Consider the following 25,151-nt stretch of genomic DNA (forward strand, 5'->3'; position numbering starts at 1 on the left):
ATGCTTCTTGCACAGCGCTGCGAGATCTGCCACCCAACGCACAGCAAGGCGAGGGGAGATCAGCGCTTCCCATTCGTTCCCCATCCGCCCGCCCGTGCGCTTTTCTGGGCGTCAGGGTGCCTTGTAGTCAGGGTCGATTTTCACTCCTGGCCGAAATGGAAGGCGCTCAGAGGCGGCCAGCACTTCGCTCGCTCCCCTGTGCTGCGCGCCCTGGAGCCGCCAAGCAGCCTGCAAAGAGAAGGCGGAGGGGAGCACCCCTGCTTGGTGGCAAAGCGCGCTGCGCCAACTTCTCCTCCACCACCACCGCCGCCCTGGAGCTCCTCCTATCAAAGGCTGACGAAGAGAGCTGCAATTGGAAGACAGCTGCAGCGAATCCGGAACGCCACTTTCCTTTGCGCACAAATTCAAATTGCCGCGGGTGCTACCCAGAGCTCCTCCAAACATTTCCCGTCGGTTTTGCTCTTGCAGAAAGCGCGTGCAGAGCACGGACCAACCTCTGCAGGTACGGCGGTTAAAAACCAACGAATCGGGAACGCGGGGGTCTCCACGCGGCGGCCGCCAGCTGCGATTGGGGGAGGGGGGTGTCGTTGCATTGCGCGTGGTGGAGGTGAGTTAGCCACGGTGTGAAGAATAATAGAATCCTAGAGTTGGAAGGGAGGGACCCCGAGGGTCATCCAGTCCAACCCCCTGCGATCTCAGCTAAAGCATCCAGGACAGATGGTCACCCAACCTCTGCTTAAGAACCTTGCGAAGATCCCCTTGCACAGCCAAGCAGGGTCCGGTATGGTTTCAAATTGGTTGGGGAAACAAGTGGCGACATTCCTGCATTGCAGGGGGTTGGACTAGATGACTCTCGAGGTACCTTCCCACTCTACGCAGTTTTCCTTGAGAGGAGTGAAAGCACAGTCTTTTTATGGCTACAGGAAAGATGGAAGCCAGGTCGGAATCTGAGGAAGAGCATTTGAACTCTCTACACCCGCAAAAGGAGCAAAAGGAGGCATCAGGTAAGGGCATTCCCTCGCTCCAAGTCTTTGTTCCTGCAGGTGCCGCCTAACCACTTGGCTTCTTTATGGCAGCCCTTTGGCTTCAAGACCTGCTTATAGCTCTGCATTGCACTGGTCTCTGCCTGTGAGGCTACGGTTTTTGCTCTTCCTAATACAGTACTGCCTTCAGGGCATGTCTGCTCAGATGTATGCCTCATGGGCGTAGGCAGGGGGGCAGGAGGGGGCAATTGCCCCCCCTAGAAGCAGGGCTGCTGGCCAGCCTGCCCCGCTGCCCGCCCGGTGCCGTCTCCCTTCTCCCTGGCTGGCTGTGGAGCGGGCGGAGGGAAAGCCAGGCAACCCGGCGATTGCAGAGGGGGAGGAGGGGATCAGAGCAGCCCGATTTCGGGCTGATCCTGGCTCCCCCTCGCCCCTGCCGATCGCGGAGGGGGAGGAGGGAGTCGGAGCAGCCCGATTTCGGGCTGATCCTGGCTCCCCCTCGCCCCTGCCGATCGCGGAGGGGGAGGAGGGAGTCGGAGCAGCCCGAAATCGGGCTGATACTGGCGCCTCCTCGCCCCTGCCGATCGCGGAGGGGGAGGAGGGAAAACTGGCAAGGGAGATGGGAGCTTTCCTTGCCCCACTGTGGCCCCGCCCCTTGCCCCCCCTGATTTTCATCCTGGCTACGCCCCTGGTATGCCTCACTTTGTACCGTAGACCAGTGTTTCTCAACCTTTTTTGGGCCACGGCACACTTGTTCCGTGAAAAAAATCACGAGGCACACCACCATTTAAAAAGTTAAAAAAATTAACTCTGTGCCGCCCTATATTGACTATAATTATGACTGTAAGAAACACTTGCCAATTGCTGTGTTGGTTGCAATCTCCTGTAATAAGGCTTCACAAGCCGTCCGGCGGGTGAGTGTTGAATATTGGCGGCCGCCAGGCACGTGACAATGCAAATCGACCTTCTCGTCGCTGCACGTCGCGGCACACCAGCCAGCGTCTCGCGGCACACTAGTGTGCCGCGGAACAGCGGTTGAGAAACGCTGCCGTAGACCTCCTTCTCTTGCAAGTGTGGTTTGCCCTGCTGCCCTTTAATACATGCTTACCCAGCATTCTGCTTTCTTCTCATTTCTCCTTGTCCCAGTTGGTTCCGGTCAAAATACTCACGGTTTTGAAGTCCTCACTGCAAGAAGCAGTGCAGGAATTGCTTGCCTCTTCTTCTATCTGTGTTTCATCTTCCAAGCCATTCTGTATAAAACGAATCTCTGTTTCCCCTTCACTATACAGTAATGCTTAAAAGCTTTCTCACCTTTTGGCCAGATCAGGTGACAGCAAAAACGGCAAGGTTTTTAGTGGGAGCAATTAGAATAAGATCTGTTATTTGATTATTGATATAAACCCCAAAAAGTATTTTCTATAGTTAAGTTTTTACCTCTATCTTCAGTACATTTTATTTTATTGCTATGGCTAGTGGCTAATGCAAGTAAAGATTCTTCTGCTCTGCTCTGCTCTGCCTTTCAGCCAGAATGAATGAGCTGAGTAGATTAAGCAGATCCAGTGTTTGGTTTTTTTGCTGGGGAAGTAAAAGGAATTCCCTTTCCCCCATGATCCCTTATAAGGAGGCCTGATCCAGCCTGCTCTTCCTAAGTTCTCACAAATGCTTATGAATTTACCTGTTCTTTTTTTTCCTTGTGCTGTAGCACCTCCCAAGATCTGGAAATACCGATCAGTTAAAGATATTCTCATAGGTATCCTTGTTTTCCTGGTCATCACGCTTACCATTACTATTATAGCAGGTAAGTTTTCTGAACCTCAGTGTTACTCCCTTAAGATTTTTCTCTTCCCTCTTGGGTCTGATGTAGCTGCATGCCTTCAGCCAGCTTCTCAAAATCAGAACCTAGGCTATTGCCTGGCTTCAGCCACTGCCATGTCTTGACAGCCTTGCCCCAAAGCAGTCATTCAATGATCCATATTCCTACAAGGACACACCGATGCATAGCTGCCAAGTCTCCTGTTTTTCGCGGGAAACCCCCAGATTTAAATCCGTTTCCTGCCATGACCCCGGATTGTTAAAAAGCCCATAAATTTACCGGATTCCCCTGCTGGCCACAAAAATGGGAGACTTGGCAGCTATGGGCCAGGGAGGCTCCGCCGAAAATCGCCTCTGCGCATGCCTGGGCAGCGCAGAACCAATTTCTGGTGCCGCGCGGCTCTGCCCATGTCTGGGTACCTAAAGAAAATCGCTTCTGCACATGTCTAGACATGCGCAGAAGTGATTTTCGGTGCGCGGACATGGGCAGCCGGCACCGGAGGTCGTAGCGACTTCCGCTGGGTGAGTGCTGCTGATCCCTTATTTTTCAATGAGGAACTTGGCAGCTATGCATCAATACCATGTGCTTTGGCCACAGGTGGGAACATCTGGCATTGGAGAGACAGAGGTGCTTAGCCAGAGGGTTAGAGGGTGGTATGGTGGTGAGGTCAGATCAGTGTGGATGCACCAGCAGAGCCTATATGACCCTCCTGCACAGTCCTGACCTTGCCACCTTCTCAGCGTCCAGATAAGCAGCAGCTATACTGCTGTCAAGAGGGTGACTGATAATGGAGCCACTCTAGGTCTGTTGAGAGGGTGACTCCACAGTAACCTTTAGTGTCATTGGCCCAGTAAAACACTGCCAATAGAGATTCAGCAGATACCTTCCGTTTCAACATTACCATTATTATTATTATTATTATTATTTTAAAAATAATTTGATTTTACAAATGTAAATTGAAAGCAAAACCAACTACATATCCATATAAAGAGATTTCTCTGAATCTTGAGACTTGCCCCATCCCCTTCATAGGTCCTAATGTCAACATTTAGAACTGCACATCATCCCATTATCCACATTTTATATCCATCTACCGTAAATTGTCCATAGTGTTTGTTCCCTTACAAGTGTGATTGGAATCCTGCTAATGTTTTCATCTGCTTACAGTGGTCTCCTAAATAAATTATAAAATTTCCCATTCTTTCTAGAACTTTTTGTCTTCTTAGCTCCTGAGCTTTCCAGTTAATTTTGCCTTCTGTTTCAACTTTTGAATGCATGTCAGGCTTACACGGGCAATAAAGAACTCATCTTTCCATAAGAGTTAGCTGGGTTTTTATTTTACAGTACTTTAACATTTTCATATGGGTTTTACTGTATGATTTTGCATAGAACCATAAACTGCTCTGGTGTTGTTGTTTTAATGAACAGTGCTATATACATACAGTATATTTTAAATAAATAAAATTAACCATTAACCATATCACACCTGGTCACTCTCTGTTGAAGCAACAATATAGGAGGCAACCTGGGGACCACAACTCCCCACCAACATGATCAACAAACTTATTATTTTTTAAAAAAAAATATTAGAAGAAATCCAGGTAAAACTTGGAAAATTAGAATATTGTCGAAAAGTGCATTTATTTCAGTAATGCAACTTATTATTTTTTCCTTTTATTTTTTACAAATGCTTTCTCTTGGAAATTCCACAGTAATAAAACAAATAGTTACAAAAATAAACATCACTATTACATTTCATTAATTACATTCCATTTATAATTGACCCGCCTAACGACAAATAATTACAATTACAACAAATAAAGGCTTGACATATCTTGCTTTTCATGTCATGCATCTATCTCATATATTGGTTTCACCTTTTCCGTTGCGTTACTGAAATAAATGCACTTTTCGACGATATTCTAATTTTCCAAGTTTCACCTGTAATCTTATTCATCGTAGTTTCTGTGTATGCCTCTCCAAATGGGTGGATTGGGCAGCTTGCCCCAGTTCTCTTTTCCTTCCGCAGTGACAGCCCCCAGAGATGCTGAGCCGCCGGGTCATCGGCTGGTTCCCTCCGCACTCTGCGGTCCACCATGTCCACATCGCTGGATTGGCTATGCGGGAAAGTGCTATCACTTTTCGAAGATGAAAATGAATTGGAACTCCAGCAGCAGCTACTGCAAGTCACACAATGCCTCCTTGGCTAGGATTGGAAGTGAAGAGCAGGTAAGAGAGGGGCCCTTGGGCACCAAGCGGTGGTGCTCGTCCCCTCTTAGGCAGCAGGATGAAATGAGCCGCCTTATCTATGAAGTTAACTACACACCGTAACCTAGAAGATCATGCAGAATTTCAGAGGCCGCTTTTTAAGGGCAAAGTGACACTGGTGTTGGAGACAATCTGGAGAAATGACGGGAAGAAATATATATATATAACCTTTCCTCCTTGCCAGCTGTTTTTCCACTCAGCTTCACTTTCCCCCAGATCTTTGTTTACCACATTGGGAACCCAGCAGGGGGGAAAGCGCATGGCACATGGAAAATAATAACAACACCGTATTTTTCCGTCTATAAGATGCCCCCTATTTTGGGGGACTCAGATTTAAGAAAATAGGGGGGGAGATGGCCCAGAGTATAAGACACCCCCTAATTTTTGACATTATATTATAGGGAAAAAACCTAGTCTTACACACGGACAAAATACGGTAATTTATTTACAGCCCACCCATCTGACTGGGTTGCCCCAGCCAATCTGGGCGGCTTCCAACATAATATAAAAATACATCTATGCATCATTTTTTAAAAAATTTTTTTTATAAAAACCCCAATCCTGTCATTTCTCTGCTTAAACCTTCCTACTCCTAGTACTGCTTTGTTTTTTTTAAAAAGGTGGGTCACTAAACTCCTGGTTCATATGACATGTCATAATATTATTCTGCAGAAAAAGAAGTAAATCCTACTGAGTTCAACAAGGCATAATCTCTAATAAGTGTGTGTAAGGAGCAGGCGGGGGTGTGGGGTGGGGAGTGGATTGTTAGCAAATGCTGGCCTGGGGCTAGCGGCGAGTCTGCCCCAGAGCTGAAGCATTGCCCTGTACACATTCCTGGCTGCCGTTTAGAATAGAATCATAGAGTTGGAAGAGACCACAAGGGCCATCCAGTCCAACCCCCTGCCAAGCAGGAAACACCATCAAAGCATTCTTGACATATGCCTGTCAAGCCTCTGCTTAAAGACCTCCAAATAATAATAATAATAATAATAATAATAATAATAATAATAATAATTTATTTATACCCCGCCCTCCCCAGTCAAAACCAGGCTCAGGGTGGCTAACACCAATAAAATTACAATAAAACATAAAAAGCAATTAATTAAAATACAATATTAAAATTTAAAATGCAGGCTCATTTTAAGAAGGTGACTCCACCACACTCCTTGGTAGCAAATTCCACTGCCGAACAGCTCTTACTGTCAGGAAGTTCTTCCTAATGTTTAGGTGGAATCTTCTTTCTTGTAGTTTGAATCCATTGCTTGTGGGAATGTTAGGGATGTGGATTAGGATATATTATTAGATAGATCCTATCCAAGCTTGTGTTAGCAAGCTTCCAATATCAGCAGAGTGACATTCCCCTTTTGTGCGCAGCAAAGCATGTGCGTTAGGTTCGCTAGAACCTCTATAACAATATATAACTTCTTTATACTTCAATATTACACTTCCCGGCAAAGGTCCCCTTTGTCCCTCTTAAAAGAAGTACACAACACAGTGTTTATAAAATAAGATAGAGTTTACTTACAGTTTCATCCTGAGTTACAGCATAATCTCAGAAAGGCAGGCTTGCTTAGAAAAGTTACAAGTATATATACATCTAGAGTCTACTTAGTAAAGTGAGACTCCATGTGGTCTCACACTTGGCTGCAGGCCTAGAGTGAGAACCATCCTAACTAGAGATTCTCTGGAGATGTGTCCTCATCGAAGGAGGAAGTAGCTAAGAGAGCGAGTGAATGCAGGCTAGGGCTCAAATCAGCTAATCTCATCTGCATATCAGGAGGGGACAGGAACTGACCTGTAGTCAGGTGTCCCTCCAGGTGAGTTCCTGTTAGTGGAAACTCTAGGAACTGTTGTGACTTGTCTGCCCCAGTGTTCCATCCCACATTGCTCTATGTCCGCTTCTCTGGAGCAGCAGAAAAACAACTGCAAATCTCCCACAATATCCGGACATTATTTCCAACGCTAAACATCGTTTCCTTTCCTTTCCAGCTCACTTACGGTTTTGTCAACACACACAAGTAATAAAGAGCCATCAAGTAGAATTAAAACTACTTCATTGTGGGCTATATACAAAGTCCATTCTCTGCTACCCAGCTCTCAGAGCTGTGCATGTTGCTTCCAGTTCGTCTTAGACCAGAAGCGAAAGTAAAGAGTACAGAAAAACATCACATGGGAGAAAGGGAGATAACACAGCTTCCTTTCTCACAGTAAAAGCAGACACATGATTCATATCCCGCGCTTTAGCAGCTCGGTGGACAAAATCATAACATGGATCTGGCCAAGAGTTCAAATCCTGACCGCCTGTGGGCAACTTTGGCAGCTGGGGAGCAAAGGCACAGGGCTCTGCTGCAGGTGCCAACAATGATAAAGCCAAGGATAGAACAGGTGAAGAAGAAGAAGGGTTTGGATTTGATATCCCGCTTTATCACTACCCAAAGGAGTCTCAAAGCGGCTAACATTCTCCTTTCCCTTCCTCCCCCACAACAAACACTCTGTGAGGTGAGTGAGGCTGAGAGACTTCAGAGAAGTGTGACTAGCCCAAGGTCACCCAGCAGCTGCATGTGGAGGAGCGGAGACGTGAACCCAGTTCCCCAGACTATGAGTCTACCGCTCTTAACCACTACACCACACTGGCACACTGGTGGAGGTGGTTGGGCCAAACAGAGCCATGGGGAAATTAGGACCCGGGCAAGGCCTAGTTGGGTCCATGAGCTGGAGGTTTATAGGTTTAGCTACCACTGTATACACCATGGCAGCTGCTGGGAAGTGAAGAATAGGATGGGAAAAGAGAAAAGGGTGTTGGAAACAGGGAGAAGGGGGTGGCACTGGTGAGGTTGCAGAGTCTCCTTCCCTGGAGGTTTTTAAGCAGAGATTGGATGGCCATATGTCGTGGATGCTTTAATTGAGATTCCTGCTTTGCAGGGGGTTGGACTGGATGTCTAACCAGTAGATCATGATCTACTGGTAGATCCCCAGCTGACCTTGGTAGATCATGGGATTCTTATCATGTACAAAAAGTTATTGGGGGGGGGGAGACCTAAAAAAACTGTGAAATCCTCCCCCCAAAAGCTCAACAACTCTGAGCACTTCCCTCCTTAAAAAAACGCTCAACAATTCTGGGCAATCCACCCACCCCACACACGCCCCTCCCTCCAATGACAATGGGTACATCATTGCCAGATTTTTTTATACTGGGAATAGATCACAGTCTCTTGACTAGTTGACCCTTCTGGTATCTTCCAACCCTATGATTCTATGACCATTGGCTTTCTCCCCACCCACAACAAACATGTGGCTTCAAGGCATTACCCCAAAGGGAATGCAGCCCTTGAAAGCAAAAAAAAGTTTGCCCACCTCTGCATTACACATGCTAGGGAGTAAGCCCCATTGAATGTATTGAAATCAATGCATATATATATGGCTCTTATCATCATCCAGGTGTGCTTGCTGACGTTTTCATCTGACATGTTGGGGTGTGCTTGTGAGTTTAGTTGCTGAAGTGCTTATCTGTGAATAGCGCAGGGCAGAATTCTAACATCCATTTCCTCTGGTCTTCAAAGGAGTTTGTGAAGCATCTCACAGGACCACATTACTTCTGGATTGGTCTCAGAAGAGACCCAGGTCAACCCTGGAAATGGCTAAATGGAGAAAATTCAACGTGAGTCCCTTTCAGTTTTCAGTGCTGAGGCATCAGCAACTAAAAAGTCTCCAATTCACTGTTAACAGGGTGGATTCTGTGATTGTTTAGGGAAGCTTTTAATGTTTAATAAATTATTGTATTTTAATACTTCTGTTGGTAGCCGCCCAGAGTGGCTGGGGAAACCCAGCCAGATGGGCGGAGTATAAATACTAAATTATTATTGTTGTTATTTTTATTGTTATTCTTCCCAGTATAATTCTGATTAAGATGTCAAAATTTATGCGCAACTTAAAGTCAGGTGCCCCACACCTGAAAATACCAAATACAGTGGTACCTCGGTTTACAACCACAATTGGTTCCGGAAGTCTGTACTTAAACTGGAGCATACTTAACCTGAAGCAAACTTTCCCATTGAAAGTAATGGAAAGTGGATTAAACCGTTCCAGACGGGTCTGCGGAGTACTCAACCTGAAGCATACTTAACCTGAAGCATACTTAACCTGAAGCAAACTTTCCCATTGAAAGTAATGGAAAGTGGATTAATCTGTTCCAGACGGTCCGCGGAGTACTTAAACTGAAGCGTACTTAACCTGAAGCAAACTTTCCCATTGAAAGTAATGGAAAGTGAATTAATCCGTTCCAGATGGGTCCACGGTGTTTGTAAACCGAGGCGGTTGTAAACCGAGGTATGACCGTAAGCTCTGTTTCGTTGAATCTCTGTAGGTAAATAGTTCCCTTTATCTTTCATAGTTTGGTTTCTTTCATAGATCACTTTTCCCTACAATTGGTCCAAGCAACGGATGGATTTATTAACAATATTTAAAATAAGAAAGCAACAGCAGACTGTATAGGGATTTGTTTGTTATTTTTGCTGTGGTGTCAATAATCTTGACGCATTTATGATATGCTGACGGCTGCAACCTTAGATAGAGGGAAAACCTGAAAAATTGTATGAGCCACAATTATGACAAGTGATTGAGGCCTGTTGATGTTGGTCATCAGCTGCCTGAAAATCAGCTTGCAGAGCCTTAAACCATTTCAGTGGAGATGTTTCAACGATGAGCTTGTTTCCTTTTATTAAACTCTGCTTACGTCTCCATCCTTTTCTGGGTCATTTTATTTTAGTCTGCCAGGTTTTTCCTCCCACCCACAACCTCACTATCTTTGTGCTAGACTTTAGAAAAAGCCGGAAGAATTATCATCTTGAGATATGTGCCTGCCACTTTGGCACAGGTTTGTGATGCTTTGTGTTGCAGGCTCAGAATCGCAGACACAGGTGGGGAATGTGTCCATCTCGACGAGAAAGCCACAGCCTCTGCCTCTGGCTGCCACACAGAACTTCCTTGCATCTGCAGCAAACCTTCCGCATGTACAAGTCCTAATTGTTTATCGGCCTTGTAGCCCAAACGCTGGAGGAGAGCTGGAGTGAGTGAGTCAATTCATCCATGCATATACCTACTCCTCGGGCTACAAGTCAAGAATATAAGGAGCCAAGGTGACAAATTGATGAACCGGGTAGGATACCATCCTAAGCACGGCTAGGAACTCCAGCACATGACAGCGCTGAGCCAGTTTGCTGTAGTGGTTAGAGTGTTGGACTAGGACCTGCGAGACCAGGGTTCAAATCCCCGCTCAGCGACGGAATTCGCCACGACACCTTGGACCCAGACACTGTCTCTCAGACTAACCTACCTCCCAGGGTTTTGAGGATGAAATGGGGTGGGGAAGAACCCTGTTTGTTGCCTTGAGCTCCACGGAGGAACACGTAGATTATGAATGTAACGCTAAAGAGAGAAAATTAATATTTCTAATTTTTTAACGTCAGCTCCTTTGTAACAAAACTTTCTAATAAATATTGCTTTATAGTATTTTGGATCTTCAACCACTTGTATTATATTGTCCATAAACCTAGAAATCCAGAGCCCCTTGTGAGTAGACAGAATAAAAAATGCTTGTGGGTCATAGAACTTCAGTTCTTTTTATTATCAATAATACTTTTAAGAATTCAATTTCTGAAGGCTCCCTGCTTCCCCACAGAACTTAGAGCTCTAGCCGAAGGCCAAGGCAGCCGAACCACACCACACCACCCCCTGTCATCGTAGGAGCTCATATTATTTCGGCCTGGCAACATCAAAACTTGTCAGGGACCCTCCTGAGGAGGGCTGCACTGAGGAGGAATGGTGGGAGCTCCCCCTCCCACTGCTCCTGCTCCGGAATCTTCCCAGGAGCAGGAGGACGGTATAGACTTGGAACAGTGGTTTGCAGAGGGGCATAGTTCAGAAGGCAGAAGCTGGGAAATACCGTGTTTCTCCAAAAATAAGACACTGTCTTATATTTATTTTTTCCTCAAAACAAAAGAAAACATAGTGGCTTATTTTCAGGGGATGTCTTATTTTTTTTATTAAGTATGGTACAGTTTAACCTACAAGGTTAAACTGCCTATCACTATGGCTTATTTTCGGGGTATGGCTTATTTTCGGAGAAACAGGTACTGGATGGGGAACAGCTAGGAGACGAAACACTGGAAGAGAGAGGGTTAACAGATTCACTCTCTCTGGAAAGCATCCATCCACTCTCCTCAAGGTCAAGGAGAGCTGAGAAAGTGGCAGAACAAAGCACAGAGGGTATGAGCTCAAGTTACAAGATTTAGGAGTGACATAGATTAATAGGGACAGAAGGGGAGTAAGCCTTAATTGGGAGCACCACCATTCTAGAGAGATGTGTTCTGTTGTCTCTCGCTGGGGTTATTAAAAATTCTAACTGGTAAGATGTTCCTTTCATTTGATCTTTTGTTTACTGCCACAGGGGAAGAAACCAATTCCCCGAAACCTGGCAATACTACTCAGCTGATTGGATCAAAATAAATTGGTCAGGCAGAGAGGGCAAGAAGCAGGGGTACTCAATGGCCTCTGGTCCTTGTAGGTATTTGAAGAGCTTCCTTTTCGCAGACCCATTTGGATACAGTAGTACATGTCTCAGAAATAGTTTTGTTATCATTAAGTCTCCCGCAGGGGTTTTGTTGAGCTGGAGCTAGGTCTTTCAACCTGCAAAAGGAAGGAGAAAGCCAACAGCATTTGTCAAAGGGTGAACACATTCACCTACTTGGCCATTCTTTGCGAAAGAGGGGCTTGCCCATTTAGGTGCGATCCTATCATGTGGAATCAAGGCTAGTGGTTCTCAAATATTTCTCCAGTGAGCTTTCCTGGGCTGCAAGAACTTCCTGCTGTTTAACTAAGGTCCCCCCCGTGCGCACACACACTCCCAGTCAACCTCACTAGGAGAGATAGGGAAACTGTGACCCTCTGAATGTTGTTGTGCTACAACTCCCATCATCCCCCAGTCCTTGGCTATGCTGGCTCAGGCAGAGGGCATTTGGAGACTGGCTGCATCTGATGACCCACAAGTTCCCCATCTCTGCTTTATAGGATCTTCACAATGCACACATTAAGAGAAAGGAGTGCTACCCCTTTGCCTCTACATGAGGTACCCGTATATGAATGTTGTGGTGGTTGTAAACCAGGCACCCCCAAACTCTGCCCTCCAGCTGTTTTGGGACTACAACTCCCACCATCTCTACCTAACAGGACCAGTGGTCAGGGATGATGGGAATTGCAGTCCCAAAACATCTGGAGGGCCGACTTTGGGGGTGCCTGTTGTAAACTGTCACAAGAGATATACACTGCATTGCTCTAGGAGGAGTACACTGCCTGGAAAGAAAAATACTGTAAATGTCAAATAGCACAATTGCAACAAAGCTAAATACTCTTAATCCCATTAGATTTGGTGGGGGAGTTAGGCTTATGCTTTAATCTTTTTCACTGAAATAAGTCGCAAGACTGATGCATGATCCATCGTTTGACCATGCACTATATGCATTTTGAAAGCAGGCTGCGATGTTAGGTGTGAGACAAGCTTGCACCACAGGGGGAGAACTTGCAGGCATTTCTCTTCGAAGAGCCAGTGTGGTGTAGTGGTTAAGAGCGGTAGACTTGTAATCTGGGGAACCGGGTTCGTGTCTCCGCTCCTCCACATGCAGCTACTGGGTGACCTTGGGCTAGTCACACTTCTTTGAAGTCTCTCAGCCCCACCCACCTCACAGGGTGTTTGTTGTGGGGGAGGAGGGGAAAGGAGATTGTGAGCCGCTTTGAGACTCCTTCAGGTAGTGATAAAGTGGGATATCAAATCCAAACTCTTCTCTTCTTCTTCGAAGGGTGTGGACATACACCCCCTTCTTTCTGCCCCTTTGCAAAGGAATTCAAGGCAGTGCAAAATTGTTTCACTTATTTCCACAATAACCTTGTGAGGCATTTATTTACTATATATTAAATTGGTGAGTTGGCTTTATTTTGCCCAGGGCTACCCAAAGCAATTTACAGCCAAACAAACAAGCAAAACACCCCACTAAGTTACATTAAAACCAACAGAAAAAAAGAAATATATTTTTTTAAAAACACACACCATCCCACCGATTTCTAAAAGGCCACAGGCCAAAGAGACTTTGCTGAGACTGGTGCAAGATTACCTAGTGAGCTTCACGAGGGAGCACCAGGTAGCTCAGAGGTGCATTTGGCATCTTTCATTATATATACAGCTTCTGGTGGATGCTGTGTGAAGTTTTATTGCTCTAATGAGTGTTTTATGGCTCATTAGGACTTTGCCAAGGTCCAGCACGCTCCCACGAAGCTCAGTCAGTGTGCTCTTGGCAAAATGCAGAGTTCCTCCTGTTGCACAGCAGAAGCTTGTGTGGCTTTCTGGAAGTAGCTCACGAATAAAGTCCACAGAGAACAGTTTATTTCTACTCTACTGAACTTTATTTACAGATTAAATACAGACTGACCCCGGAGAGTTAGCCGGCATGGCTCTGTCTCTTCCAAGCGATATCGAAACTAACTTTCACACAGACAGAACAAAGAACAGATTCCTGTATATGGGACCTCCCAGTGATCAGGTGACTCACAGCACAGTTTAACCCCTTAGTGGGTACTTCCTACTCCTCACATGCTGAAGAGTCACCTCAACCTTGGCTTCTGACATTCCAAGGGTATGTTTTCAGGACCCACCTTATTTCTGTGGTCATGAGTTGTTTTCAACTGTGTTTTAATGTTGTAACCCACATTGGGACTTTAGGGTACACTAAAAGGGTGCATTTTGACAGGTGTCAATAACCTGGTGCGTTTAGCATGGCATATGACTGGCCAGAGGGTTTGGGGAGACGGCGACCTGGCCCTCCCCACCCCTGCTCTGCAGAGTATGATGAGATACTCACAGTTTGTCATCTAACGGGGAGCCGTCCACCCAGGTCCAATTCCAGTCAGGAGGTGTGGCTTGTAATCCAATCCACAGCAGTGGAGATTGGCTATTACTCAGTATAAAGGCCTGTAAACAATGCAATTAGTCGTGACTATAATATCTAGCTTTTCCCTCTCTGACAAGTAAATCCTACTAGATTAGGACAATGGCCCATCTCATCCAGCAGTGGCCCATCTCGTCTAGCATTCTGTTCTCACGGTTGGCAGCCATATTCTTGCGGGAATCCCACAAGAAGGACATGAGCAAAACACACTTTGTTCAGCTATGAGGTTCTCAGGAACCAGTTTTCAGAAGCACACTGCCTCTGACTATGGAGGCTAGCAGCCACTGAAATCCTTATCCTCCATGAATTTGTCTAGTCCACATTTAAAACCATCCAGGCTGATGGCCGCGTTGCCTTCTGTGGAAGTAAGTTCATTGGCCTGGCTATGCACAATGTGAATAAGTACTGAGTGGTGTGTCCTAGCCTTCTTGACCTGCTGCCAAACTTGCACACCTGTGTAATTCATCTAGGGCTAGATCTACACAGCTACTTTTTTAATAAAAAAAAAACGCTCTCCAAACGATCTGTAAATTTTTTTTTTGCAAAACTCACTATTGAAAATATCATTCAGATGTGATTTTAGCTCTACAGTGGCATCTGGTGTTGTAGGATTAGACACATTTATAATGTGTTGCGGGTTTTGTTTGGGTTTTAACTAATGTAGCTGAGCCCTAGACATTTCACCAGCTGGGGCTCCCTATAACTTGTGGAGTGGAAAAATTGCTTTCCAACCATGTGTATATTAGGCAAATTAGCATACAAAGTTGTGTATACAAGTTTGCATAAGTATGCTGTTGAATTTTCATGGGAACTATGTTTTTTTTAAAACACAAAGGAAGGAAAGAAAGAAAGGAAAGAAAAGAAATATGGAAAACTGAAAGGAGCAATTCCACTTCAAAATTCATAGAACTGTGAATTTTAAAGGATATTTACTGCTTGAATGCGTAATGCAGATTTCCTAGCAGCCTGCAATAGAAGCTGAGGAACCAACAAAAAGGTTAAATAAGCTATTTCAGTGGCCCCCTAATCTTTCCCAAGGCTCCATATTTGTATTTTTAAAATGAAACTGCACGGGACTGAACATAATTTTTAGTTTGGCTGTAAGTATAATCAATCACAGTCCCATTATAAGGGAATGAAAGGTTCCCATGTGGTAGATTCCTAGCATATCCTAAAATTATTTGGCCAGTCCACTACACTACAGAGTCACATGTTAGATCAGGGGTTGGCAACCTAAGGCCCATGGGCCACAAGCGGCCCACAGGGGTCATTTAACTGGCCCACGAGCTGCCCCTGAACCGAGTTGCCCGCTTGGCGAGTCCCTGTGTGCTGTACTAAACCAGCGCAGTGCAGGGACTCACTTCTGTGGTGCCGGAAATTGTGTCTGCGCAGACACTGGAAATGATGGGCATGCACACTCATGCGCGCGCGCGACCCAGCCCACAGAGGAATCACCGCTGGAGTGAACCGGCCCAGGCGAGGTAAACCTTGCCGACCCCTGTGTTAGAAGCATTATGTATGTTGTGTTAGATAATATGATGCGATTGAAACACAGCGGAATACCTTCACCCCCATTCATTTATCTTTGGATTTCGAAAGTGTGGACTATAAATGCAACAATAAATATATAAAAGATGTAATTCTACTCATCTTGTATTGTTTTTATTTTGCTATGGCTGTATCCTAACGCAATAAAGGTTTGAATTTGAATTACTCATCTTGGCAGTGGCTCTCCCTCCCCATCTATAAGGGATGTGGATATAAAGAGCCAGTGTGGTGTAGTGGTTAAGAGCGGTAGACTCCTAATCTGGGGAACCGGGTTCGCATCTCTACTCCACATGCAGCTGCTGAGTGACCTTGGACCTGAAGTTTCTCTGCCCCACTCATCTCACAGAGTGTTTGTTGTGGGGGAGGAAGGGAAAGGAGAATGTTAGCCACTTTGAGACTCCTTAGGGTAGTGATAAAACGGGATATCAAATCCAAACTCTTCTTCTTCTTCTTACTGTATTTACTTACCACTTCTTCTTGATTCTGTATCACCAACAATTGAGAATCTTTTGCTCTGCAGTCGTCTTTGCTCTTGTTCCAGTTTCGTGTTACACTGGAGAACCAGTAGCACTTGCTTTTGAAACGGAACCAGTTCTCAGGGCAGACTGTGCAGTTAGAGCTCTCTGGGAGCAGGGCGGGGGTGGAAGCATAAAAAATTGCAGGTTTGCACCAGATACAATGACAAACCATGGTTTGTAACTGACAGGAGCAAGCCTACACATTTACACAACCCTTTGTTTGCATCCTCACTAATCCACTTTTCTCCTTCACACACAACAAAGTATTAAATGGGAGCTGCAGTGCATTTTGACAGATGCCAAGGGAGAGATCTGAGGACACCATGTATTCAGGAAAAAGGTGGGCTATAAATTACAATAAAATTAGGTTACTCTAGGATTGGTTCAGGGACGCGGGTGGCACTGTGGTCTAAACCACAGAGCCTAGGGATTGCTGATCGGAAGGTCGGCTGTTTGAATCCCCGCAACGGGGTGAGCTCCCGTTCTTTGGTCCCAGCTTCTGCCCACCTAGCAGTTTGAAAGCACGTCAAAAGTGCAAGTAGATAAATAGGTACCGCTACAGCGGGAAGGTAAATGGCATTCTCATGTGCTGCTCTGGTTCACCAGAAGTGGCTTAGTCATGCTGGCCACATGACCCGGAAGCTGTCTGCAGACAAATGCCGGCTCCCTCGGCCTCTAGAGCGAGATGAGCACCGCAACCCCAGAGTCGTCCGCGACTGGACCTAACTGTTTAGGATTGGTTTTGTCATGGAATTCTGCTCAATATTGATCCAGGACAGAACCCTGATGTTTAGTTTTCAGAGTAAAAACTTAAACACGTTGCAGGATTCCAAAAAAATAGACCAGAGGCAATTATATTCTATCCAGCAGAGCTTTACTGCTACTGGAGGCAAATGAGCATAATGGTCACAAATCCAATACATTCAGAATTGGCCCTGTCCATAAGAAATCCAGTGGTAGCAGACTTAACTTAAACGTACAATAACTTACAATAACGTATAATAAGACTAAACCTTAACACTATAGCATACTATGTACAGAATACCACACCAGAAGGAAAAGAGAAAGAGAATTTGAAACTCAGGCTCCTTCTGGCCTTACTATGATAGGCAGCATGACATTGACAGAAAAAGGTAACAGAACCAGTTTAAGCCAGCTGTACTCAGCTTCTCTGAAGGAATAACCCAAACATCATGAACCTTCTGCTTGTTTCTTTCACAGAGAGAAGCTCCCATAACCCTCTTGAATTAATTAGAATAGGAAAGATCTCTACACATCAGATCAATACTTTCTGTACTAAGAAATGCAAACTGACAGGTTCATTTATTTTCCGGGTTGTTTGCGGGGTTTCGATTACCACTAGATACAATTTAAGTGAAATCTAAAGTTTATGCCAGGGGTAGGCAACCTAAGGCCTGGGGGCCAGATGCGGCCCAATCACCTTCTCAATCCGGCCCGCGGACGGTCCGGGAATCAGTGTGTTTTTACATGAGTAGAATGTGTGCTTTTATTTGAAATGCATCTGTGGGGCATGGGAATTAGTTCATTCCCCCCCCCCAAAAAATATATAGCCCAGCCCCCCACATGGTCTGAGGGACGGTGGACTGAAAAAGGTTGCTGACCCCAGGTTTATGAAAACCCTGTCTGGAGCTTTGTCATCAAGAAATGGTTATGAAGCTTAAAGAAATGGTTATGCAGTGTGAATGGGGGACTAAAACCTCAGTCTGCCCTCAGACTTCTTCCACCTGCCTATTTACAGTCCGTCCAGGGGTTGACACTGTTTCCCTCTTCTTAGTCTCAGTGATGCCTTTCAAGATCTCAGCAGGGAAGAGGATAGGGACAAAACTACATTCAGTTGGCTCAGCCTCTCTTTGACTGTGGCTCCCTCTCTCTGTGCTCTTTCCTCCTTCCACCCCTACCAGTCCCAAAAGGCAGAAGCCCCCATTTTTATGATATGTGTTCCTTGAGCCTTATTGAGAAACAACACTCCATTTACCTGCTGAGCTGTTTTCAAGCGGCTTACAGAAAAATTGCTGCAGCGAAGTCATGTTCTGACCGACACGGGATTTCTCGAGATCACTCATAAGGGTCCTTGTCTGAAAACCTTCAAATAAGGATGTTTATTTTAAGTGATCAACAAACTGTGAAGAAATTCAAAGACCATTCAGTTGTTTTTTGTTATGGTATCTAATTGTATTGCTCTTCCTTTCTGGAATCCAGCGTTCCACATGGATTTCCCCTTCGTCATTGAAATAAAACGTGTTTGTTGTTGTTTTTAATTAAAGAGAATATCACAGTATCTCCTTTAAGGTAACAGCTCAGGTTCGGAAAGACTGCCTGTAATTTTCAAAAATTTGTCCAAGACAAATCTTTAGGCTGTGAAAACCAGGCAATCTAATTTTTGACAAGAACTTAAATGGCCGGATATTGAGCCACTCAAGAACAAATGCGCTCACTACACTGCATAGGTGCCAACTCCCTAAGGCCCTGGGCACCCACAAAATTCTCCATGAAGGAGCCGGGCACCCATAAATTTTGGTGCCGAGGCCATGCACGCTGCATGGCACCTACGGCCCCAGACACCCACAGTCAGGAGTGTAGGAAGGGGGTGTGGGGTGTGTGGTCCGCCCCGTGTGTCACCCTTGAGGGGTGGGTGACAAATTGGCAAACTGCAGGGGTCTGCCCTGCCCCACGCTGCCCGAAACGGATCGCTGTGGAGCCCCCGTGCACGGATTGCCCTGCCCCGCCATGCAGGGGGTGCGATTTGTTTTGGGCAGTGCGGGGAAGGCCAGGCCCTGTGGTAAGTGCCTCCCCCCCCGGGTGGATTGCCATGCCCCTGTGGGTGGATTGCCCCGCCCCCGCCACACTGGGTGCCAGAGCAGCTAGCTATGCCCCTGCCCACAGTTGTGGGGCCAAGCTGGTACTGCTACTACACTGTGACACCTGGCTGGGGAGGGTGGGGTATAAATAAAAAAAATACTATTATTATCATTATTATTATTAGTTCACATAGCAATAAACAGGAAACAAAGCAAAGAATTTGTCTTCAATGTCATTTTATTTTAATATTTTTTCCCCTTGTTAGTTTATTGCAACGTGAACCAGTTACAGCTACCCCGGTTTTCGAATACAATCCGTTCCGGAAATCCATTCAAGTTCAGAAACATTCGAAAACTGAAAGCAGAAGCCTCAAAATGGAAGCCTCAAGACAGAAAACTCAAAGCGGAAGCCATGTTTCCTGTTCGACTTCTGGGGCGCATTCGAAAACCACACCATTTCCTTCAGCATTCGGGTTCCGAAACGTTTGACTACGGAGGTGTTCAAAAACTACGGCACAGGATTTAGGTCATAATATACAATTTGAGGATTGGATATGGCTTTGGAAAGTGAATTTGAAATTTACGAATTGTATATTGTTGAAAGAGAATTACATGAAAATGATGTATAGGTGGTATATTACACCAGTAAAACCAGCAAAAATGTATAAAACAGAACAAAAGAACTGTTGGAGGTGTAAAGAAGGGGGAAGTACATTTTATCACATGTGGTGGGATTGCAATATTATTATTTTTTAAATGGGAAATGATACACAATGAACTGAAAAAAATGTTTAAAATAACATTTGTTTTTTTTAAAAAAAACCAGAAGCCTTTTTGTTAGGTATTTTAGGACAAGAGTTGCTGAAAGAAAAATGGACATTATTTATGTATGCTACAACAGCAGCAAGAATCTTAACAGCACAAAATTGGAAGAACGGAGAAGTACCATCAAAAGAACAATGGCAAGAAAAATCGATGAACTATGCAGAGTTAGCAAAGTTAACCAACAAACTGTGTGAAAGGGACAATAGTAATTTTGAAAAAGAATGTTTGTACCAAATACTCTATTGGCTTTATAAACAAACATATTCTAAAGTATGAAAATACCCCGACCTGTTCCTTTTTGTACAATTTTTGGGTTTGGCAGCGGGTGGCACATTCCGCGTTTCACCTCTGAGGCAAAATGGAACAGGCCACCCTTGCCCCCAGGGACTGCTGCCAAAATTATGTTTTGGCTATTAACAAAGACCTTCCTATTTCAACAACCCTTCTGAGCGTAGATATTCATTGCAGCCTGTATCTGTGTTGGATTTGAAATGGTTTTTTTTAATTTGTCTCTAATGGTTTCATATTTGAAATCTCTGCCATTGTTGTTGTTGTTTTAAATGGTTGGCGGTTCTATTGTTAAGTCACTTCACAAGAAGCAACCTATAAATGGAAATAAATAAATAAAAGTGATCTGTACTTACTCAGGGCTATCACAGTGACCCCGAGGATGACATTTCCAGCCCATCCAATCCAGAGAGCAGTCTGCCGCCCCTGAGAATTTGGTGAGGCACCTGTAAATTTGACTTTATTAATACTAGGTTCCCCAACACAAGGGTACAGAACCTCAGCCCTGAAGCCCAAATCTGCCCCCCCAGGCTTCTCTATGAGCCTTCCCCTTGTGATTCTCCCCCTCTTCCCAGGCTCAAACCTCTCCAGCCCTGCTCAACGCTCCTAGAGTGCTTTTGCTTGGCTGAAATGTGTCCCTGGGGCTTTCCACAATTTGCCACATGAGAAAACACTTCTGAAATTAATAGTTTTTTATCGCCATATCCATATCAAGGAAATACCTTTATTTGGCAAAGCAAAATGCTATAAGCCTTCAAGTTCTACAGAATTCTTCATCAGTCTGGATTTGAAAAATGCAAGATGGGTAGAGGGAGGGAGGGAGGGAGGGAGGGAGGGAGGGAGGGAGGGAGGGAAACGGCTGGTGTTATTTAAGTCATCTACGGTATATTTCTGCTTCTGAATACAATTATTCAAGCCATCTATGCTTGAATAATTGTATTCAGAAGCAGAAATATACAGTGGTACCTCTACTTACGAATAACTCTACTTACGAATGTTTCTACTTACGAACGGAGCTGCATCTGCCATCTTGGATGCGGTTTAGATAGGATTTTTCTACTTACGAATTTAGATAGGGTTCTTACGAATTTTTTTCTGCCAATGCATTCCTAGGGGTTGAGTTGAGGCTAGGGTTTTTAGGGTCAGTGTTAGTTTTAGAGTTAGGGTTGGAAGTAGGGTTAGGGTTGTGTTAAGGGTTAGGAGTAGGGTTGGCTTTAGGATTAGGATTAGCATTGGACACGGGTGGCGCTGTGGTCTAAAACACAGAGCCTAGGGCTTGCTGATCAGAAGGTTGGCGGTTCAAATCCCCGCGACGGGGTGAGCTCCCGTTGTTTGGTCCCAGGTTCTGCCCACCTAGCAGTTTGAAAGCACGTCAAAGTGCAAGTAGATAAATAGGTACCGCTCCGGTGGGAAGGTAAATGGCATTTCTGTGTGCTGCTTTGGTTTCGCCAGAAGTGGCTTAATCATGCTGGCCACATGACCCGGAAGCTGTACGCCAGCTCCCTCGGCCATTAAAGCGAGATGAGTGTCGCAACGGTCAGTGGTACCTATACCTTTAGGGTTAGGTAGTGCTTTTTTATGGGATACTGAAGGGTACACAGTTCTGGAACCTGTTGTTGATGTTGTTGTTGTTGAAAAGTGTGGCACTTACTGTAACAACTTCATGGTGAGTACTTTTTGGTTATAGAAAGAGTCCTTTTTTGGTTATAGAAAGTGTGACATTTACTGTAACAAGTTCATCATAAGTATCAGCACCTATTTTTCTAGGGGGAAAGCACTGAATATGCTCAAAGAAGAAGCAATTCTGCGCAGTTCTGCAGGGCCAGATACATAGAAAGGAGGTTTCATTTAGCAAGGTCTCACCATGTCCTTCCTTTCACACGCTGATCTCTGGAACTGTAGGTTGCTTAGGTTACATGTGATTCTTTCTTTAGAGGGTTTGCATTTATACAATGCAACCACAGTGCCTGCAAATGGGAGCTTATCATCCAGGGGAGGGCACAGAGTTTTAACCCTCCCCCCCCTGCATTTATTCCACGGGGGGGGTGCATATAACTAGGGGTGGGCAAATTTGTCCATTTAGGTTTCACAGTTTTCCATTTTTCCAGTCCACAGTTCACATTTCCATATCTGTTAAGAGCCCTGGTGAAAAACAATCAGCATTTCAATATGACTTTCTCCTAAAATGCATGATTTTGCAAAATATACACATATTTGCAAAACCATTTCCCCTAATATAATGCCTTGTTATTATCACAAATATGTGCATTTTAATGCACACTTTACCCCAGTACATACATTTTTGCACACGTTACTTGTGTACAGAAATGTATGATGCTTTAATGTACAAAAATGTATGGTGATCTGAAGAAGTGTGCATGCACACGAAAGCTCATACCAAAATAAAAAAACTTAGTTGGTCTTTAAGGTGCTGCTGGAAGGAATTTTTTTGCTTTATTTATTGTTTATGACAAATGAATTGTAGTTGTGCAATTAAGCAAATTGTGAATTCTTCAGCATCTTAGTCTGATTTCCGCCCCTAATAGGCACATTTCTGTATTCCATTTCAAAAAATGTACATTTTGCCTAGCATTTTTTTCTAATGCAACGCATGTTATGCCATTTATATGAACTCTTTACCCTAACATATGCCCATTACTACACATTCCTCAGCTGCAGGACTGCATTGCAAAATTCAGAAAATTTGAAGGGTGGCTTTGTTCCTCATCACATACAGTTTCTGAAAGTGTAGATCGGGCAAGCTTGCCTCCAAATGCAAACTGAACTGAATTTCTCCCCATCCCTAGTTCTGATGTTCTTATGCCCACCAATATTAGGAACTAGATGGCCTGCATTGCTTTCCTTCCCTCAAGCAGGCTTATCACTTCCCCCTGCTCTTTTATTATCATATATTTGCTTATTAATGTTTGTATGTGTTTTGAGGGTCTTCTGTTAGGCAGATAGGCAGATAAGCAGGATATAAGTTTTTAGAATAAATAAAATATAGGAACTGGGCAGGCTAGCAGTAGGGAACCTGGAGCCTTTCGGATGTTTCTAGATTAGTTTTCTTCATTCCTGCTTATTGACCATGCTGACTAGGGCTGATGGGAACTGTAGTCCAACAATATTTAAGGAGGATATTGACAAGCTAGAACAGGCATCCCCAAACTGCGGCCCTCCAGATGTTTTGGCCTACAACTCCCATGATCCCTAGCTAACAGGACCAGTGGTCAGGGATTATGGGAATTGTAGTCCAAAACATCTGGAGGGCCGAAGTTTGGGGATGCCTGAGCTAGAATGTGTGGGGAGGAGGGCAGCCAAGATGATCAGGGGTCTGGAAACCAAACCTTACGAGGAACGATTGAAGGAGCTGGGTTATGTTTAACCTGAAAAGAGGAGACTGAGAGGAGATATGATTGTTGTGTTGCTTAGTCGTTTAGTTGTGTCCGACTCTTCGTTACTCCATGGACCATAGCACGCCAGCACTCCTGTCTTCCACTGCCTCCCGCCATAGCTGCCAAGTTTTCCCTTTTCTCGTGAGGAAGCCTACCGGTATTCAGCATAAGGGAAAATCCCTTTAAAAAAGGGATAACTTGGCAGCTATGCCTCCCGCAGTTTGGTCAGACTCATGTTAGTGGCTTCGAGAACACTGTCAACCATCTCGTCCTCTGTCGTCCCCTTCTCCTTGTGCCCTCAATCTTTCCCAACATCAGGGTCTTTTCCAGGGAGTCTTCTCTTCTCATGAGGTGGCCAGAGTATTGGAGCCTCAGCTTCAGGATCCATCCTTCCAGTGGGGAGATATGATAGCCCATCTTCAAATATCTAACGGTCTATCACATGGAAAATGGAGCAAGCTTGTTTTAAGCTGTTCCAGAGGGTAGGACCTGAACCAGTGGCTTGAAGTTACAAGAAAGGAGATTCCAGCTAAACATCACAAAGAACTTTCTGACAGCAAGAGCTGTTTGACAGTGGAACAAACTCCCTAGGAAGGTGTGGACTCTCTTTCCTGGGAAGAGTTTGAGCAGAGGTTAGGTGGCCACTTGTCATGGATGCTTTAGTAGAGATGCCTGCATTGCAGGGGGTTGGACTAGATGATCCTTGGTGTCCCTTACCTCTCTACAATTCTATGTATATCTGAATGGGGATTAAATTGGGGGAAACTGGCTTAGATACTAGCAAAATGAGCACTGCTTTTGTTTCTCTGAAATCCGTTTTGGCTTCCCTTTTATTTGAAATATTCCTGAAGTGCCCATCTTTATAGCAACCCTCTATACAGTGGTACCTCAGGTTAAGTACTTAATTGCTTCTAGAAGTCCGACTTAACCTGAAGCGTACTTAACCTGAACTTTCCCATTGAAAGTAATGGATAGTGGATTAATCCATTCCAGACGGGTTCCCAGAGTACTTAACTTGAAAGTACTCAACCTGAAGCGTACTTAACCCAAGGTATGACTGTACTTAGTTATTTTGACTAACTACATGCTCACACAAAAGGCCACATCCTACTTCTGTGGCTACATTTGCTCTAAAAATATTTCGGCCCCTGCAGACCTGCTGTTCTCCGTGCTATAAGTAACAGCTTGGAGCCTTGTGAAAAAACATCCTTTCCCCGCTCCCCAACATTAAAACTTACTTGATCCTTGCGAGGGGTGAAGCAGCCTGGCAGAGGTTGGGGCTGAAGGGAGACCAAGGTCAACGTAGATAGATCCATCGGTCATTCCACAAGAAGCAAAGAAGGCTGAGAGTTTGTGTGTGATATGGGACAACTAGCTGCTGCAAGGGAAGTGTGTACTGTATATTAGTCAAGCCGGCCAACCAATGTAATTCGTTGAAGGAAGCGCTGCTGCTCTAACCAATGTAGTTGAAGTCAGGTTAGGTTTTCTGGTCTTCGAAAAACTGAAGCAGAGCTTCCTGATGCAGAAAGGTGAGGCTAACAATAATCCAGATGGTTCCTTTTTCTTTCTCATCAAAATAGATGTCTGCCTCTTATTTTATTTATTAAGCAAGATTCACACACCGCTTATTTTTAAAAAAATCTTTAAGTGGTTCTGCTGTAAAGTATTCATTAAAAATAGCAATAAGAAAAGAAACTGAAATCA

General features: G+C 44.8%; 2 protein-coding genes across 2 annotated transcripts; one reads left to right on the forward strand and one right to left on the reverse strand.

Annotated features, from left to right (window-relative positions):
- Positions 1-10,675, forward strand: LOC118081063 (C-type lectin domain family 2 member D3). The gene is made up of 6 exons (XM_035107203.2): positions 1-502; positions 924-1,004; positions 2,683-2,778; positions 4,823-5,022; positions 8,622-8,719; positions 9,958-10,675. Exons 1-6 carry the CDS (start codon positions 1-3, stop codon positions 10,100-10,102), a joined length of 1,122 nt encoding a protein of 373 aa, XP_034963094.2. The 3' UTR covers positions 10,103-10,675.
- Positions 10,676-10,785: 110 nt separating this feature from the next.
- LOC118081064 (killer cell lectin-like receptor subfamily B member 1B allele A) lies at positions 10,786-24,796 on the reverse strand. Its single transcript, XM_035107204.2, has 6 exons — positions 24,686-24,796; positions 20,409-20,498; positions 18,117-18,224; positions 16,071-16,225; positions 13,968-14,077; positions 10,786-11,745 (listed from the first exon to the last, which is right to left on the reverse strand). Exons 1-6 carry the CDS (start codon positions 24,768-24,770, stop codon positions 11,601-11,603), a joined length of 693 nt encoding a protein of 230 aa, XP_034963095.2. The 5' UTR covers positions 24,771-24,796; the 3' UTR covers positions 10,786-11,600.
- Positions 24,797-25,151: the final 355 nt, after the last annotated feature.

This window comes from Zootoca vivipara, chromosome 2 (genome assembly GCF_963506605.1).
Source record: "Zootoca vivipara chromosome 2, rZooViv1.1, whole genome shotgun sequence".
In the NCBI taxonomy this organism is placed as follows: domain Eukaryota; kingdom Metazoa; phylum Chordata; class Lepidosauria; order Squamata; family Lacertidae; genus Zootoca; species Zootoca vivipara.